At 34.0% G+C, this 20,417-nt stretch overlaps 1 protein-coding gene across 1 annotated transcript in view; it reads right to left on the bottom strand.

Moving 5' to 3' along the window:
- The window catches only part of LOC125240991 (glutamate receptor 1-like), a 129,396-nt gene extending 126,391 nt beyond the window's left edge, over positions 1-3,005 (bottom strand). Inside the window, exon 1 of the mRNA XM_048149239.1 lies at positions 2,891-3,005. Coding sequence (XP_048005196.1) covers positions 2,891-2,990 — 100 coding nt within the window. The 5' untranslated portion in view covers positions 2,991-3,005. The remainder of the gene's footprint in view (positions 1-2,890) is intronic.
- Between the last annotated feature and the right edge of the window lie 17,412 nt (positions 3,006-20,417).

The raw sequence follows: 20,417 nt of genomic DNA, 5'->3' as shown, positions 1-20,417 counted from the left end.
CCGCGTCACTTTTTTGTCCATTGTTCTTATTTTACGAGAGATAAAATATGGTCTAGGCTTACGGCTATCTGTCACAATTAAGTCTTGCTCTTTCATTGATAGCAATGATAGCACTAGACGGCCCCTCTGGAAGCAATATAAAACATTGCGATAAGGCTGGCGGTGTCATGGCTTTTCTTTTGTTTTTCATAGTCGCTACTAAAGCGAAATTAAGTAAAGGCAGCACCCTGCTTTAAGAAACCGCTATTTTATTTTCGAGCAATTTTTTGTGTTAACATTTACTTTGAGAATAGATAATCGTACATAATATTTACAACGCATATGGTGTACACACCTACTTTATCTATAACTTGTACGCAAAGTAATACTTTACGTACCATACCCACATGTACTGTAAAACGTCGTACAATACACGTGCGCAGAGGGAATTCGTAACATCTGGCGATTTAAATAAAACACTTCCTTCGGTCGTGTTATAATTTAACGCAATTCGTTTCTTCCTTTTTCCGCACTTGTAATGTATTACTATTTTGTCTTTTGATTACTTAGGTACCTAAAAAAACAAAATTACCATTTATAAAATTGCCCCCTTATTAGCACTGAATAGTATAAAATATCTACAGTGCGAATTCAGATCAAACATAATATCGAGATTTCAATCAGTAAAGCGTGCTCTACGTATAATTGGCCTCACAACCCAGGATGGTTGAGTGACAACAATACCAATAAACGCCGCTCGGGCACATACTCACAGTGTAAACCCAGGGTTGAAATGAAACATTTTTTACAGACTTTCGGACGAACTGCTTTGTTTCGAGTGGTATTTAAAACAAGCGTCAAAGGATTGTCTATTCCTATCGACAGTTCCACCCACACCGAGGGAAAGTCAATAATTGTACAACGGACGCCATTGCCCGACTTTAAAGTTACGCGTTTTGTCAAAAAAAAAAAATATATATATATCAGAGAAAATCACAACAATAGCTATAGAAATAAATTGAACATTGATATGAGTAAGTATAGTTTTGATAGATATAGAACATTTTGTTAAACATATTATCATATCTACATATACAGTGTGTAAGTGTAATATGGGCGATAAATTAAACCAGGCATAAAATTCATCAGTGTTATCATTAAATGAGAGGTGTTTTTGAGTTACCCTTAATTTTATTTATTTATTTAAACTTTATTGCACAAATTATCAATAAAAAGTACAAATGGCGGACTTAACGCCTTAAGGCATTCTCTACCAGTCAACCATTGGGCAAAACAGAGATAGTTAGTTATAGTTAGTTAGTTATTAGTTTGATGCACAAGATTATAAAGCCAGTATGAGATTGTAATTATTAAATTCAAGTCGATACCTACTATTTTCACCCCAATATAATTTTTTGAATTTTTTTCAACCACAATCCGTAAACATGGTTACGATGACAGTAACTACCTACCAACGAGCATTTAACACGAGGTCGCGGGCCCGACGTAAGTATTTGTAAACATGTATAGATAATTTTTTATTTCACTTTAAAAGTCAATCTAATTACATTTTTTATGTCGTCTCACCACAGTTAACGGATTCGCCCGAATTAGCTTTACACGTTGTAATATATGAGAAACTTTGTGAATTTTATTGTTGTACAATACAGATGACAATCAATTAATTCGAAAAGAAACTAGCATGAATCAACAAACACACATGAATGACAAAAAATTATACTAATAGTTACTTAATACTTTCTCGAGAATATACCTATTTCAAAAAACTATGCCCCCTCCTTAACCTGTCAAGTATCATGCGTCTACTTTTTTCTTAATGTCCTTTATCTGGACGAGAATATTTGTTATATTTTTTGCCAACTTGTTCTACTTTCCTTTGAAGTGATCGACTGATGTTGACAGTTTTGCCTTTTCTTGGGTTACAGCTTTGTTATACACATTTACCTATATACTATATTGTAAGACAGTGAAATAAATTTAACCAATGTAACTTTAAATTTAGGATAACAGTTGTCCTCGTAAATACAGATGTAGTGTGAAAAGGTTTCCCATCGTATTTTTCCGGAAACGTTCGTATTTTGTCATGGTAGTTCAGACAGCGTCAGTACGTTTTGTTACTGAGACTGACTGAAATAGCATGACACGTTCGTACGTTTACGTAAAAATACGAAGGAAAAGCTTTTCGCACTACATCGGTAAATAGTCATTCTAAAACTTCATGATAGGACGGTGTTACCAGCTGTCAAAAATTTCAAGCATTCCTCCCTCCACAAAGAGAGCGCCTGGAAGATTAACGTTCTCCACGTTTTACGACTGTTATTGGGAGTTCGCTAATTTTAAACGATATTTGTCCGAGCGAAATCGTAGGAAAAAAGCCATCATAGAAACGTCGGAGGTTAGTTACAAAACGTAACCGAACGCGATAAGACTTTGCTAAAAAAATATAAGTACCACACAATTGTGAGTCAATAACATGGAAATAGTTACAAAAATACTATTATTTGACGATGAAACTTTCAAATAGTGTCTATGCAACTTACATCATAACTGTAGTAAAAAATCATCGAATCAATATAGATAAAAAAGTTGTTTTCTGGCGAGCTTAAATTACAAACTATTCAGTGACATTTCACTTAAGGCAATGTTAGCAGTAAAGAGTCTGCTGATTTTATCGCTAACTGGTAAATGCCGACCTCAAACGGTGCCACTATTAGAACTTCAAGCTAACTCGCTATCGTTCGCTGATTCGATAGTCGCACATCACCAGAGATCGGACCGATTTGCGACATTCTTAGTGACTTACGTCATTTTAATGACTTTTAGTATGAGATGACGCACAAAAATCCGATCTCTGCACATCACTCAGGGAAACTTATATGATTATACTTACTAAGCCGACTGAGTTTGAATGCATCCGCTGTGTTGATGACATCTACGTATGCCTGCAACTCCAAGCGACGACTGCTGATGTTTTGGTTATGAGTGTTCATTGCGTACTTAAACACATTTTGAATCTCCTCGGTGTTTTGGTCGAAGATGGCACCTGCCAAACATGAAGATAAGTAATTAAGATATATTTTGTACAGGTACACTTAAATAACATATTACGTAAAAGATCAGAACAGTGGTAGCAGTTGGCAATGAAACATCAAAATGCATTATTATACTTGTGTATGACATACGAGGCTCGTAAACGAGTACCCAACACTATACTGTTGTCAATGTTCATTCGGATAAAAAAGTCCATTGTTTATTACTTTGAACCTCTTTCGGTTCAAATGACATCACTTGGGGCAAGACAGGTCAAAGAAAATGGGTTTATGCAGACTCCTCGATTTATATAAGACTATTTCCTTGGAAGAGGCTGGAATCGAACCAGTGTACTGTGCAATCGCGGCAGATGCCTTTATCCTTTCGACCACCCATGGCGCAGCTGTTTTGGGTCGACGACTTCATTCCATATGAGTAATTTACTGTACAAGGACTTGTGAACATGGCTCTTACAGGGACATAAAGGATTTAAAATAATTCAAGGTGACAATAAACTATCCGGTGGTCAGAGGTGGATGACAGCTGTATTGATTCAAAATCATGCTGACGAACGACAACATATCAGCGGAGTTCACCGTTCATATGATACCTTACAACGTCGTGCCGTAGATTAGACTAAAATGGTAATTTATCACAGTTGCTAGTAGCTGAATCACAACGCATCAGAAAACTGTATCGTTCATTGGATGCCTTACTATATCGTGTCGTTGTTTGGCACTGGTTACCGTCGCAAGTGGCTGCGTTGTTTTATGGCAAGGCAAGAGTTGCGATTGTGGCCCATAAATGGTCAGCTGGCAGATCATCGTCAGTGACCTCAAACCCCCGGTAAACATACTACGTCAGTAAGTGTGCAAAATTAGATTTTTACGAAAATAATTTATTTCATTACCTATGCCGATCCTGACCAAAAACAAGGTAAGGTACAGCAGAGCAAATCTCGACTGGGGGGCAATTGTAACTAATCCAATTTTTCCATTATTAAACTATGATGTTGAGTTCTACCTGTATCCACTGAACACGCCTACCATAATATAACCGCCGGACACTATTTAATAGTGCAAACATAGCAAAACATGGAAAAAAATCACCAGTTACATTTGACCCACAGTCAGATTTGCCCCGCTGTACCTTATGATCTACGTTTTTAATTCAGGTCTCTTGCTAAATTCCATAAATGAATATGTACGTTGTACGTTTACTTTGATTATAATAATTAGGGTTAAATATAAGTATTAGAAGTTTATGATGATTGATGAGTTTTATAGGATGCATTTTTAACGTGAAGGTATTTATTTTTCTCGCAGGCAAAAAAATTGTTGGCTACCAGTTTGTTTCAAGTACCTATTGATTCGAGCTGAAAATTTAAAACTTGGGAGCTTTTATGTTACCTATAATATCGCTGAAACTCGGTTTTACGAGATGGTGTCACGTGAACATTTCTTAACAAATATATAGTTTGGTGAAAAAGTTAGAATTATTATTCTTATTGAACATCCTGCGACAAGTAATGGAACACTCGATTCGACATCTTTATCGGCCGTATAGTGAAAAAACGGGTCCGCCGGCATTCTGAAAAGCGTCATCGGCTTGATATATGAGTGCTGACCAAAACGTTTATCGGAATCAGAGCCCACAGCTCGCTGGTTCCTTTAACGCCCGACTTTGGCGCGCCTTACGTTACGTGCCCATACACTATCGCTATGTCTTTTTTCCCACACCGACCGAACATTATGTCCTATCCTAAGAGCCATTTCGAGGCTCAATTCTTAGCAATATTTCTTCCATTTGCAACGTCATTTCTTTCTATATTACGTTCGGAATCTTCGTATGTGCGTGTTCGTGGTGCTATAGCCTGACTTAAACTATACATGTAAATAGGTATAGCCTGACTTAACCTATAAGCTTTTTTTAATAAACTCAAAAACTATTTAATTGGAATGTGGACTTGTTTTTTTTTTCTATACAAGCCATTACGACTTTGAATAAAAGCAAATAGACCTCGTTAGTTTATTACTAAAAAAGTGCGATGTTTCTTTGTACCGAATATTTCTTTTAAAAGTGGGATTTGTCGAGCTCGGTAGTGTCCTACCTGGCTGAGGCTGTAAGTTCATTAAAAGAAGATTAAAAGAAACTTTTTCAGCTCTGCAAAGTGTTCTAAGCCTCGGGCGCAGTGACAGTGCTATGAGTTTTATGAGACGATAATGGCTCGCTGCAATATCACAGCTTAACTTATATTTTGTTCACTTTAATAAATTAAAAACCAGCGGCAATTTATTTTCGTGCAGTGTTTTATCGTTGTCATTTAATATAAAGTTTTATTAATGTGTCAGTCAATGTTAAGCACTCTACTTCTTCAAAAACACGGGTAAATTCAATAGGTAATTGATAAAGTAGGATACCGACTTTATTAAGTACACAACAAATTATTTAGTTCTTAGGTTTTTTGCAACGCTGTATCAGGAGTATGTAATATGCTCGGGCGAAATTGCTGCTTTTATTAAATTCTACGGAAAAGTATAATATGTGTACGGGGTTTTATATACACACGTGTACAAACATATTGAATATACATGTAAGTTTTCATATTTAAATACATTGTGAATTTAAAATTTTAATTTACTAAGTATGCAGTATATTTCCTTCGCATGTAAACACGTGTTCAAAACACTATAGATGAATTAGAATTTATTTTCATAATTTCAAGTAAGTAGGTTGGTAAGTAATGTTCAAAGTGACAACACCATACTTACAACGATCGTCTGGCGTCAGGTACCTTAATTTATTTGTTGCTGCACCTATACCTTTTCACATGAACATAAGTAGAACTGAGAGCGCTCGGGTCACCGCTGCTGCTTTACGCGCTTATGCACTTAGCTAGGCGGGGTATTTCTATTTTTAAACCATTAATGTAATGACAGTAACACTGTATTTAACATACACATAGAACAAATATACGCGGAAGGTTTTAAACAGATTCTACACCGTGTTTCACTTAACACTAAAAACCTGAAAACCGTTTGTTCAGAATCGAGAGTAGAATCGATTGAGCTATATCTTGATGGGGGTAATATTTTTGTTTAAATTAGTATTATTAGTTATTTTTTATGTGCCTATTCTATTGTATTCGTAATACAACATTGTGTATATCGCATTGCTAGAGGTTGTTTACCTTTTTCAGTATTTGAGGCTATTAATAGTGGCTGATTACTTGGACGATTATTTTTTCCGCTACGAGTTTGACGATGTTTGTCAGTTTAATCTTAATGATTATCATAAGTCATAACAAATTGAACTCGTACCTAATTACAACCTTGTCATTTTGAATATTGGGTTTAAATTTGCTTACTGCGATTACCATGTCCAATTTGAAGTTAACTGTGACAAAGCTTTAAAGTGTTTTACAGTGACATCTTAGCTGTCTATTGGTAAACCTTATGTCGTTGCAGTAACGTACACAAATAAATAGTTTTATGGTTTATGATGGTAGTTCGCAATTATTTTATTGAGTGTAGAACTAAAAGTCGAGTACAGCTGTACAGAAAATTAAAAATTCAATTAAAAAAAGTAACCATCAGATTAAAAGATGAATACTCTAGATGAGTTTGAAAAAATAAAAATCAGTTGGGGTGTCTGAGGTTTTGAGTGATACCGGAAACACGTTGTATATGACGTTATGTCATCCTCCACACTCTCAATAAGCATGCCGTATTTACTCGATCTTTTATCAGTACCATGCATGTTTATATTTTTAGAAAAAAAATAATGGTTGTTATTTAGCTGCCTATCAATTATACTATACTGTCGTGATTAAAAAGTAGCGCCATAAATGTCAAATACTTATCTCTCATCTATACCTTGTACTTTTAGCTGTTGAAAAAAGTGTAAACAAACCGGAGCCGTCAAATTTGACAGATCCAGGTGTAGTGAACCTTTTAAGGCCAGGGGGCTGATTTTTGAGTCTCACGGCGTTCGAATTCAGAAAATTGTCACTGAAAATAATAGGCAATTTACCGTTTTCAACCGGTATTTTAGTGACAGTGAAACTCAAAAATCGGCCCCCAGATCGAAGAACAAAATTGTAGGTGGCTACTTACTTGGTACTTTTTATTCATGGTGAGCCAATTTAATGATTATAAACGCATAATTGGTAAGGTGAGAGTAACAATGCGATTCCTTGTATTTTTAGGTATTTAAAAAAACTGTGAACAAACCGTCAAATAGTTGTTTATCAGGTAACGTTTGGTTCCTGTTAAAATTTTCGTATTTAAAAATAATTGAGCTAACCACTATAGTGAGTTCCATTACAAAAACATATACCTACTTTCGCTTAATTTTACCAAATACACATGTACAATTAGACAAGACGAGTGTAAGTAGGTACAAGTTTATAATGGGTCGGCAAACGCACATTGCTAATGTGAAACCAGAAAACTGGAGAAGATGCGAAGAACATGTCATAAAGGAAGAAAGAAAATGAAAGAGTTAGACAACAAGATTGACGATTTGGCCGACAGAATAAGGGTAATTCCATGTAACAGAGTAATGTAAGTGACCAATTATTTGCATGTTTTTTTATTCATGGTGCTAATTTAAATATCAATATATCTAAAGATTAAAAGTAGGCTTATCTAGAGATAAATTAAGACTTCAATTTGCATCATAAATAAAAAAACATGCAATGAAGTGGTCACTTACATTACAGTTACGTGGAATTGCCCATAATAATAAATGTGACAGAATCATCTTCGTCTTCATCCTCATCGTCGTCATCGTCTTCACCAGAATAAAATAACGTATATATAAAGTATTGCATTTTACTTAAAAATATACATACCTATGTTTTCACCATTAAACACATAGAATAGAACGACATATTTTTTTATTATTTCTTGCACAGATAATCTTAATTTTATTTCTATTGCTTTTTTATATTTCTCTGTCTTTCATCAAAATTTACTGTGGTACCTATAAATATTACTGAATCAACTAAACTACCATCTAGTATAAAAAAATACAAAATATAACAATCATCATCTCATACAGAGAAACGGAAGCTCGAAAACACAAATATCAAATTTGGAACAGATGATGATGATGATGATTGATGATAATAAGCAAGGGAAAATGTCAGATAAAATTAGAAATCGCGTAAGGTCTAGTACCTTTATATTTTAGTAGTGTTACACCCAGATTAAAATGGAACCATGAGTTTTAACCTCTGCAAAATTGGGTACTTTTTGGTTGATGATTCCCTGAAGAAAATAATAATATTAATTCAATGTAATGACGATATGCTTATATTCATGAAGGTGTATTATGTTTCGTCAAATTAAACGAAATTACATGTTAGTGGAATGAAATGGAAAATAGTAGTGAACTCAATTTATTTTTAAATAGAGAAAAAAAATCAGGAACCAAACTTCACCTAACAAACAACCCTCAAATTTGACAGCTCCGGTTTGTTTACACTTTTTTCAAGAGCCAAAAGTACAAGGTATAGCTTCAGACATTTGTCAAATCATTGTGACGTGTATGGTTTGTGATGCGGAGTTCGGTATCAAAGACGTCAATTATTAACAGAGGAAAAGTACAACACAAGTAAGTACACGTAAAGCCCGATTACATGTGTTTATATGGGTAATGGGTATATCGTTTTTTCTATGAATATATCAACGATATCTTAATAAATCTATTATATTACATGCAGTAAAATTTGCAACCATTAATATTAATCTAAAAATAAATTTTACTGTGAAAAAATAGAGCCTTGGATGAGACGAACTCACGGCTCATCTTGACAGAATTCTGTCAAATGTTACTAAAATAGGCTAGGTACTGTGTAGGTAGTTATAAGGTTACATTATCAATCGCGTCTATTGTTTTAAAAAGGAACCATTCATGCGTCCTTCTATTTCAGAAGTTAAAATTTTAAATCAAAAATGCAGTCTTAATTAAGATTGATTTCGGTACTTTTCAACTTATTATACGCCGGACAGAGAGTTGGAAGAAGACGTCGTTAACTGGTTTTTAATCTTTCCTCGCTTTGTGCACCAGAAAATTGTAAATTGAAATTTAGAAGGATATAAAATGCCTAGTACCTTTTTACTTACAGCAGCGGATTGTTGCGTTGCTTTCGTAAGTAGCTGGACAGCCGACCTTCCTACTTAGAAATAGAGATTAATCGCTTTTTGTTTACTAAGTGAGCTAACACTACATCATTATAGTACCTAACCTAACCAATTAAATTCTAATGTCATTTCAACATGCGAGACATACTAAGTGTTTACATACTAGTGTGTTTCGACTTCATGGGAGGCCGCCGCCGACATCTCAGAGCCTCTTTCAGACAAGTTTGAGAAATTATTGTTATTTGTTATGTTATCTGTCACAAAACTTTTTAATTCTCACTATCGAAGTAGTTTAAGACAGTCATTCCTGTGGTCAGTTTATTTATAAATAAAGAGGAAGAAATACGTAAAATTTTATTGAAGTTAAAATAAAAAAATGTGCCCTGTTAATCAGGTAGGTATACAACTTTAATAGTATCCAAGATACTAAACTTAAATATTTTACCATTTTCCGTCAAGAACTGAACTTTAGTAATAAACCGCTACTCAGTTTTAGAAACTTACTAACAAAATTGCTGTTATTCCTGCTTAAAATGTCGGCACTTAAGCCTTATAATTTCACAAATAAAACATCTAAAGCAACAAGTCTTAGTCTTAAGTAATTTCCTTGCCAGTAGTTCTGGCGTGGGCTGCTTGTGTATGCGTTATATGACACGGGCAAGGGCATCATCTACTTGGTGTATCTGACACTTGTCAAAAGGGGATCATATGGCCCGGATATTGCTAGTTAACGGGATAGGTAAGCAATAGCAATTTATAAGTCGGTGTCCAAAGTGATCTTCTAGCTCAATGGAGCTGCAGTCACCGGCATAAATAAGTGATGATTTATGTGCCTTGTCGTATTAAAATGTCGTACAAAACTGTCAAACGATTAAAAGCGACATGGTACAGAAATCATCACTTCTTTTTGCCGGTGCCGGTGACTGTACATGTACTTTTTAGTAAAAACATTGGTCAAAAAACTAATGGAAGTTACGGGGACCAGGCAAAAGGGTGGGTGGGACCACAGGTGGGACAATTTATGTCACTCTTCAAAATCTTGAAAATCTGACCTGTGATGAAAAATATTTTTTACTTAGCACAAGGTTAGAATGCAACTTCATTACGAAGAAGTAGTTTTATTGCTAAGAGATAGGAGCTGGCCAGAAGCCAACAGCTTACACGGGAATTCTTCACGTAATTTCATTTTATGTCACATAAATGTGTTGAGGGTTAAAATGTTTAAGTCCTCGCTGCAAGAACTGTCACGTGCTGTACTTTGCAGTAATTGTAATTATAATTGTAAATGGCACTTAGGTACATTATTACTAAACATATTCAAATAGTATATAAATTGAAATTAATTATTGAAACAGTATAGAGGTATAATTTATTTGATTATTAAGTGTATCATATACAATGAGTCTGTACTAAGTTTAACAGAGATCCCAAACTAATAATACTTATTTTTAAGTGAGACCAAGGAGAAACAATTTGTTCAGTACACAGTGGTTCCTTCTGTGTCTATGTTGAAACTTCAAAGGTCCACTTATGTCCTGAAAATAACTTCATCATTTCGCACTATATTACCGCACAAGAGCGAAAAATAGTGCGATAAATAGTGCTTTATTTATGCCACTATGTAATAGTAGGTACTTTTCAAGTGAGCAAAAGAGTAAGTTCGAATAAGTGGTATTCAATTAAAACACGACCGTGGTTTAAATCGACACGAGTTAACTAATTTCTTCTTCACACATATCTTCACTTGTATGTTTCTGTTTTATCTCCTTGTAATAAAAAAAAATAAAAATAAAATAAAATATATCGCACGTTGTTTTTCAGTAGATAATTATGGTCTAGAATAAAGGGCCTGGCCGGACTGCCATGGTAAAATCGCCCCTGGCTAAATATGAAATATTGATATGCAGGATTATTCGTATTGTTACTACATGTACTACTACTGAATATTATGCCTCAAACTATTTCCGTTTATGAAAAAAATTAAAAAAAAAGAAATTTTGTTTTTTATTTTTTCTTTAAAACCGCGTATCCGATTAACTTGTTCTTTGGATATTTTATAGATATATTAGGGATACATCAATTAAAAAAAAATGAACTTCCTGACTTTTTGTTAAGTACATTTTTTTTAAAATTTATGTTTAAAAATTTTTTTTTACCACATACGAGTTAGCGACACCTACTATATTTTCATATAATAATCGCGATTTTATACTCTATTACATATATTTTTATCAAAAATATTAGTTTGGATCAACAATGTCAAAATAAGTTATTTATATATTATTACCCTTTAGTACTTAGTACGTTGCTCCTGGAAAGTGATGTATGAAAATTTTGGCATAATTAATGGAAGATTTTTTTTTTTAATTGGGATATGTACATTATAGGCCGAAGTTATTTTTCATCAACCCTCCCCACCCCTCCCCCCTCTGCGTCACCCATCTACCCCCCTTAAAGAGCCGAAAATGCGATTTTTCTCGATTTCTGACAAAACCGATTAAGATACAGAAAAACCGTGTAGGAACGAAGTAATCCTTAATAAATTTACTACAAATCTCTCATAAACACTTTAGTGCTAGCACTTATAGTTTTCGCGCAATCCGTCACGAAAGTTGCTCCTTTCTTCAATTTTCTTTAATGAATGAAAAGTTTTCTCCTTAAATGTTTACGAAATCATCGGTTTGATAGTACTAAAATATTATAAACTCAAGAATTAATTTCAGGGGAAAAAATCACTACCATGGGCGGGACTTGAACTCACGGCCTCTAGATTGATAGATATGATAGATAAATAACGCTAGGGGTACCATTGATTCATATAGTAGAAAGCTGAAAGATTCGCTAACTAGAGATGAGCTTTTGGTGGCTCAGTTGGTAGAGCCCTCGAGTTTCTATTCAGAAGCCGTGAGTTCAAGTCCCATCCATGGTAGTGATTTATCCCCTTAATTTAATTATAGTCATGAGTTTACAATATTTTAGTCGTATCAAACAAATTTCGACGATTTCGTAAGCATTTTGGGAGAACACTTTAATATTCTTTAAAGAAAATTGCAGCAAGGACCAACTTTCGTGGCGGATCACGCGAAAACTATAAGAGCTAGCACTAAAGTGTTAATGAGAGATTTGTAGTAAATTTATTAAGGATTATTTCGTTGCTACACGTTTTTTCTGTATCTTCAACGGTTTTGTCAATAATTTAGAAAAACCGCATTTTGGGCTCTTTAAGGGAGGATAAAGGGGTGACGCAGAGGGGGGAGGGGTAGGGAGGGTTGATGAAAAATAACTTCGGCCTATAATGTACATATCCCAATTTAAAAAAAATATTCCATTAATTATGCCAAAATTTTCATACATCACTTTCCAGGAGCAACGTACTAAGTACTAAAGGGTAATAATACATAAATAACTTATTTTGACATTGTTGATCCAAACTAATATTTTTGATAAAAATATATGTAATAGAGTATAAAATCGCGATTTAGGTGTCGCTAACTCGTATGTGGTAAAAAAAATTATTTAAAACATAAATTAAAAAAAAAAAATGTGCTTAACAAAAAGTCAGGAAATTCATTTTTTTTTAATTGATGTATCCCTAATATATCTATAAAATATCCAAAGAACAAGTCAATCGGATACGCGGTTTTAAAGAAAAAAATAAAAAACAAAATTTCTTTTTTTTTATTTTTTTCATAAACGGAAATAGTTTGAGGCATAATATTCAGTAGTAGTACATGTAGTAATAATACGAATAATCCTGCATATCAATATTTCATATTTAGCCAGGGGCGATTTTACCATGGCAGTCCGGCCAGGCCCTTTAAAAGTGGAAAATGTCTGCCTTGGGTGAGACTTGAACTCACGGCCTCTGGATCGATACTCCAGCGCTCTGCCAACTGAGCCACCAAGACTTCAACCAAACCAGCGAAATTTTCCACTACTAAGGTCAATGGGACCCGTAGCGACATCTACCGTAAGAGTGTTAAACTTCTTAAACGGCAACCCGGAGTTCCAAGTCATATTGGAAATTCACCAGTCACGCGTGTTCGCTGGTTTGGTTGAAGTCTTGGTGGCTCAGTTGGCAGAGCGCTGGAGTATCGATCCACAGGCCGTGAGTTCAAGTCTCACCCAAGGCAGACATTTTCCACTTTTAAATTTATTCTAAGCCTAGTGGCATCGATTGCAGACGTTTCTGCTAATCAGAAGTTAAAAATAATTATGGTCCTTTGAAGTTTCGACCTGACAAGAAGAATAGTACTACTATTAAGTAGTACTACTTTGCGGTTAAAGTATAATTTAAAACATTACCTTCGTTCATATTATTATAATTTAACGTCACTCGTTCAGAATTTCCTATTTATCGCACTTGTATCGTACTTATAATGTACTATTACGTTTTGGGTCATAGCAATACATAATAGCAAATGATGATGCTACATATCAATGACACATTTTAAACGATATGCACAGCCAAACTTTTCTTTTAGACTAGGGAGTCATACTTCTAGGCGTCTTTACCCGTAGTTGGCGACATATAGACAATCAACTTATCTTTGTGTTGGCTAAAACCTTGGTATTCCCTTCATACGTAAATACCTATCGAAAAACTTAGCATATAAAATATAAAAGGGTGTATTTATGAACATGAATATAAAGATACGAGTAAAATAGCAAAAGTTTCAGGTAGCCACGTGAGATCGTTGCTGTTGGAGTCGCGTAACTTAACGCTACCCAAGTTTATTCAAATATTATTAAAACTTCGCTCGCTCACCTTGTTTTGTTAAGACTATAAAGGGAAACATGATGGGAGCTACACATAGTAAAATAATAACATATTGTTTTTGATGCAAAGTTGTCTGTACATCAGAAACTCGTACCGTCTTTCGCTCTTTCAGCAAGACACGAAACTCACCCCTTTACGCATTGTCAAAAAGATTAGAGTGTAAATTAATTTACACATCGTTGGTGTAAAATTATTATGTATCGTCAAACCGCGATGAAAAAACGTGATGTAGTTTTTAGGGTTCCGAGGCACCAAAATAATATATTATTTAAGAATCTTGCAATCTTGAAATGTTTATTATCGAAAATAGGTGGGAATACCTACCTATTCTCTCGTGTCGATGGTCTCAAACTGTGCGGGCCCAAAATTATATATATTAGGTGGGTATTAAATTGAATCTACTTCTGGCACGAGGAGGTGCCAATCCTCCCTTTCTTTGCTTTGTTACAACCAAGATGAAAAATCAGGAAAATATACGTGAAGGAATTGAAATCACAAAACATCGGAATTTCAACCAAAATGAGAGAGAAGGGATTTCATCTTTATGAAATCCGAAGATTAGCAAAACTTTTGTACACATTGTACTGGTATATTGTGGTTAACGTAAAAGTGAATAATGCAGATCAAGTGCGGGTAGTTCGAAAACTCGTACAGCTAGAAAATACGACTCCCAAGGGTCATTAGCCTCATGCGTGAAATGAAACTGAACCGTGTAAAGTTTGGCCCGACGTTTCGGATGTGACCCTTCGTCCATGCGTGGTCACAGACAAATTTGATTGGTTAAGATACTTCGATACATGTGGCAATTTACGCCACATGTATCGAATTTGTTTATTCCAACAACGCATTTATAAATGAAAATATGGTTAATATGCATAATTTCGCTTACCTTATGTATTTTCAGAACACAATTCACAATTTGGATTTCTTTCAACCCCTTTTTGCCAAGAGTGGCACTGAAACTTAGTAGTTCATGTGCTCTGCCTACCCCTTTATGGGATACAGGCGTGATTATAGGCATGTATGTATGTATGCTATGTATTTTATTTATTGCAAGACCTAAAAGCTAAGCTCTAAAGTAAGCTCTTTGGTAACTTCTAAATGTATAATGTTATAAAGTGAACACTGTGGTGAGTGATATTCCAATGGAATTTAATATAGAACTAACTTTTTAAGATATTCCACAGATATCGCCCGGTAAGTAGCAGGTGGTAGCTGTACGAAGACCATTTGGATAGGGTAATTACGGTAACTTTCGTCAAACGTTGCTTTCAAGTTTAAACTGCTGCTGTAGAAAAGTTTCCTCTGTTGCACTGAATACTTTTTCTTTTGACATACGAGTAAAGCGTACCTAACAATCTTTAGCCATACTGTTTTACTTAAATACTAGTACATTACGGATAACCTCTTCGTACGTGTATCGTACAACGTTTTTCAGTAGGTACATAATATGTACCCTAAGCCCTTGAAGTTTTCACCTGGCAAGAAATAAATATACTATTTTGTACTGGAAAACGTCGAATTATACATATGTACATGAAGAGATAATTCGTAACTCGTGTCGATTGAGTATTCATTCATTAATTTTTTAATTTTATTTTTTCCTCACTTGTATCGTAATGAATACAAAAGCAAATTAATAAATATTGTAACTAATTATAACTAATAAATATTGGGGAATAAAGATATACATATAACTATGAGAAATATCTTTATGTATGGCTAATGTTACGGTACGAGAGTGAATTGTATACAATACTTTTTCTATGAGTCATCATCTTCATCATCAATCGGCGAACAATATCAACATTCAAGTTAATGTTAATTTGAATAGCGTTGTTCACCGTTGTATCAATATCGAATTTCCTGACAAGCAAGCGTTTGTTATAACAGATTGTTGGATAAAGTAACAGATAAAAAAAAATATGTTTTAGTTGCTGAAAGATTTGCCAGGTATTGATGAAGTTCTATTTTTGAAATTATTATAGATGTCTACAGAGAATCATAATGAAATATTATAGATGTAAAGTGTCAAAGAATATCCAACACTGAAAAGAACACTGAGAAAATTGACAGATTAAAGTCGATGAGTAAAATAGTTATTTGTATGTTTCGTATTTTACTTAATAACTTTTCAAGCCAATTCTACCTCTAACTTACATTATCTTTAGGACATCTAAAAGTTGTAACACACCACAGCGCATCTACACCACCCCAACACACCATGGGAGAACACAAAGGAGACGCAAGATTTCCAAATAACGTCCATCCAATATATCTTTACAATATCAAGTGTGACTTAGAATTTAATTGACTGTGTTTTGTGTAAATTACCAATATCTCGTATTTTCAGGTGATCGCTAGGATATTTTATTGCGTAAATCGATCGTGGTCCGGAAAAATAACAATCGCCGAATTGAAACGAACTAATTTACTATACAAGTCATTCATTTATTAGAAGACGAGGATGTATGACCGACTGTACCTACAATTTTTTATTTTTAAATTAAAGGAAAAATGGAAAGCCGGAGGTATGAATATTTCATTTTTCATTTAATTTAAAAATATGTAATATCGCTCGCAGACGTTTCGGCATGATAAAATTAGTACATTACGATACAAGTGCGAAATTCGTAACTCGTGTCGATTTAAAACACTTCCTTCGGTCGTGTTTTTATATTTATTGCCACTCGTTTGAACTTCCTTTTCGCACGTGTATCGTACGACGTTTTTCAGTACAGATGGCTCTCCGAAGTTTCGACCTGGCATATAATGAACCACTTCTCGCATTAGTGCGTAAAAAAAGCACCATCTGTACTGAAATAGTACATTTCGTTATAAGTGCGAGAAGTATGACATTCTCGCACGTGTGACGAACGACGTTTTTTAATACAGTTGCGAAAAAACACTACTACAACGAAATAAAACAATAAACAATCCGAATTCCCAATTTTCGCATTGACATTGACATATTTTCGATTTTGCTATCCATCCAACACAATTTATTTATTTCATTGTGTGCCATAAAAACATAAACATTTACGATTTGGGACGACTGTTTAATATATACCTACATTTTAATTCAATCGACCATTTATGCCTCGAAGTATTGCAAATAACATAAAACAATTATGACAAATCGCGTAACATATTAAGGTTTTTGAACGTGCTTGCATTAAGTTGGTAACATTGGTAAGACGCCACTACTTTAAATGACAGACGACGCGTTTCGTTCCATTTCACGTTCTGTTTACACGACTCATTATGAGCCACTTTTTCAAAGTATAAACCATTTTATAAATTATGATTAGTATGACTAAAAATAAACAATTACATATGAAATATCAATGTTTTAAACATTAATCACTTAATAGTATGTTCATAGTTTTATTCCGTCTTAGTAATTGAAACAGCTCGATATGTAGTCGTAAAATGGAACGCATACTTTATACGCATGAGTACGAAAAATACAACTTCTCGCACGCTAAACAGCCAAAAAACGGGCACTTTTTGAGCAACTGTATTAAAAAATAAATGTTGTACCTACAAATTATAATTACTTAAACTTGAATATGTTAGCTACGATTCTAGTGCTACTGCTACGTCGTAGGCGTCGTAACCGATAACAATTCTCGTATCGTAGCATAAAATGTTCTGTATAGTTAAAACATTTTATTGCGTTTCTAAATAAACTGATATAACGAATTATACACCGTGGGCCTGAATAACTCGAAAGATTTAAAACAGTGTATTCGTGACATAATGTAATTATGAAATATCTAGATTTGGCATAGATTCAGAGATAATTACATCTTTTTCTAAAACTGTTTTTAATCATAACTTAGGCAAAAACGCAATTTGATTGAAGTTTATACCACTGTGTATTCTAGTCTTGTCATATTAATTGACTGATATTAGAATAAAAGAAAAACTTTGTAAAAACACCTACAAATAATAAAACTCTAAAACTTTATTTTTTTGGTTATGACTCCAAAAGTTATTTAAAATAAATCTTCCCAAAATTTCAAATGCCATATAATTTTTTTTTTGCTTGTTTTCACATCAAAAATGCATGGTTAAAATCTTTCGAGTTATTCAGGCCCACGATGTATATTATAAATAATTTAATGAAACATGCATATTATTTAGAACTACGTCATATTATTTATTTCGTCCTCAAACTAATTGTTTTAAGTAATCGTGTGGTAAATTGGTAATCTACATTGATTTGTATATTCATGAAGGATGTAAAAAAGGCAATAACTGTAACTAATTACTATCCTTAATCCATATTACAAAACATTATGTACATACATTCATCGTTGCGTTAATATTTTTTACTGGAAACACTACTAATATTTCAGCAGAAAAGTGCCACTTTGATCCCTCATAACTGAGAATAAAAGCCCCCTTTGTGAATAGTTAATGTAAAGAAATGCTAACTATACGTAGGGAACCTGTTAGGGTTAATACATAAAGGTTGAACACGCCAAAACTGAGGCATATAAATTCATTTGCTGCTTCGTTATAATTAAAGGTATATAATTTTTTTTGATGCCAAATAAATCGTAAAAAAGTATAGTTTTTAAATATATCAGTCACTTTTGTGAAAGATTTATATATGTAGCGATATCGAATAAGTAACTGAAACAACGTGAACTTATTTTGCACGAAAACACAAAAAATCTAAACTCAGCTACAGGGATGTGGGTAAAAGATTAAAATTTCCACAATCCACTCTTTGTTGCGTATTGAAAAAGTTTCGGGAACGCCTAACTTTAAAACGAAAGCCAGGAATTAGTGGGTTGCAGGGTATAAATTATAAAAAAAAGAAGGAACGCATCTTAAGGATATTTGCTTCAAATTGTATGATGTTACCTCGTGACGTGGCTAAAAAGTAAAGATGTCCCAATTGTATTTTCAGAAGGTGAAACGTAGAGCAGGGCTAAGAAGTATTAAAGCACAAAATGGCACCAGATCGGAATATAAGACAGAAATCAGCAGCAGAAACTCGATTGAGAAACTATACGAAAATTTATTAACAAAATTTGACTGCGTTCTGATGGACGGTGAAACTTACATAAAATCCGATTTCTAAGAAATCCCTGGCCAAGAGTTTTATACCAGCAAAAGTAGCACAGAGGCTCCCAAAGACTGTCAAATAAAAAAAGATCTAAGTTTCCAAAAAAAATACCTACTTTGGCAGGCAATTAGCAGTTGCGGGAAAAGAAGCAGCTCTTTTGTCACTACCGGAAAAATATAGGGCAGCATCTATCAAAAAGAGTGCTTACAAAAGCGATTACTTCCGTTTATTAAGAAACACCACTCGGGCCGATTGCATAACAAAGTACAAGCTAATATTATTAGTGGTTTTGGTTGTAACTTGTACTTTTGTGTTGCATAATAAATTACAAGATACAAATATACAAGTACCTAATTACAAGCTAATAATATTAGTAATTTAACTTGTAACTTATATTTTTTTGTTGCATAATAAAATACCAGTAAAAAACTACAACTTGCAAAATATTATTGCTAATAACTTATATAATTAGTGAATTTTACTAGTTTCTATTGCAAAATGAAGGTGAAATAACAATTTATTAGAACAAACTTGTAATTATTTCTACGTATGTCAGGGGCACCATATTTTTAAATATTAGTTGTCTATATTGATGGGTTGGAATTGTATTGTAATCGAAAATGAACCTCGTATTAAATTCTTCTGATGATGAAGATGCGGAATTGATCTTACAAAGGCGACACCGAAAAATTTATAGTAAGAGAATCAATTTCGCCTTTGAAAACCGGGCACATTTTTACGAAATGTTCCGTATGACAGCAATTAAAGCTGAACGAATTCTTCAAGCAAAGGTTTCACTCATTCAGCCAAGGAATTTACTTAAGCCGGCCACACACGCACAGGTCAACCGTGCAAATCCGACACACAAAACCTAGTGTGTGTGGCCGGCTTTACGTATCGCGTAGAATTAAAAAAAAAATCTCAGGCAGAGGTTTGAGTCATCCAAGTAATTTACTCATAATTTATATAATTCGCAAATAATATTAGTAGCAATATTACAAGTTTGAATAAATATATTATGCAACAGAATATATAAGTACTTGTAAATTGAGATCACATAACTTGTAATTTTGAAATATTATTAGCAATTTATGCAACAGGAATATTCTTGTATTATTAGTAAAACCATAAATTGTTATGCAACACAAATAAGTACGATTTGTAAATTATTGACTTGTAACTCGTATTATTTCCTAGTATTATTAGTAAACTTATGCAATCGGCCCCGGCCTTTATTTTGGCCAGACCTTGCCAGGTGTTACTACGCGAAACCTGTCATGGAGTGGTACAAAGCAAATGGTATAGCCGTAGTACCGAAATATAGCTATCCACTAAATTGCCTAGAACTCCGGCCTATCGAGGAATATTGGAGTAT

This window comes from Leguminivora glycinivorella, chromosome Z, assembly GCF_023078275.1.
Source record: "Leguminivora glycinivorella isolate SPB_JAAS2020 chromosome Z, LegGlyc_1.1, whole genome shotgun sequence".
Classification (NCBI taxonomy): Eukaryota; Metazoa; Arthropoda; class Insecta; order Lepidoptera; family Tortricidae; genus Leguminivora; species Leguminivora glycinivorella.
This window is presented reverse-complemented; position numbering and strand designations above follow the sequence as displayed.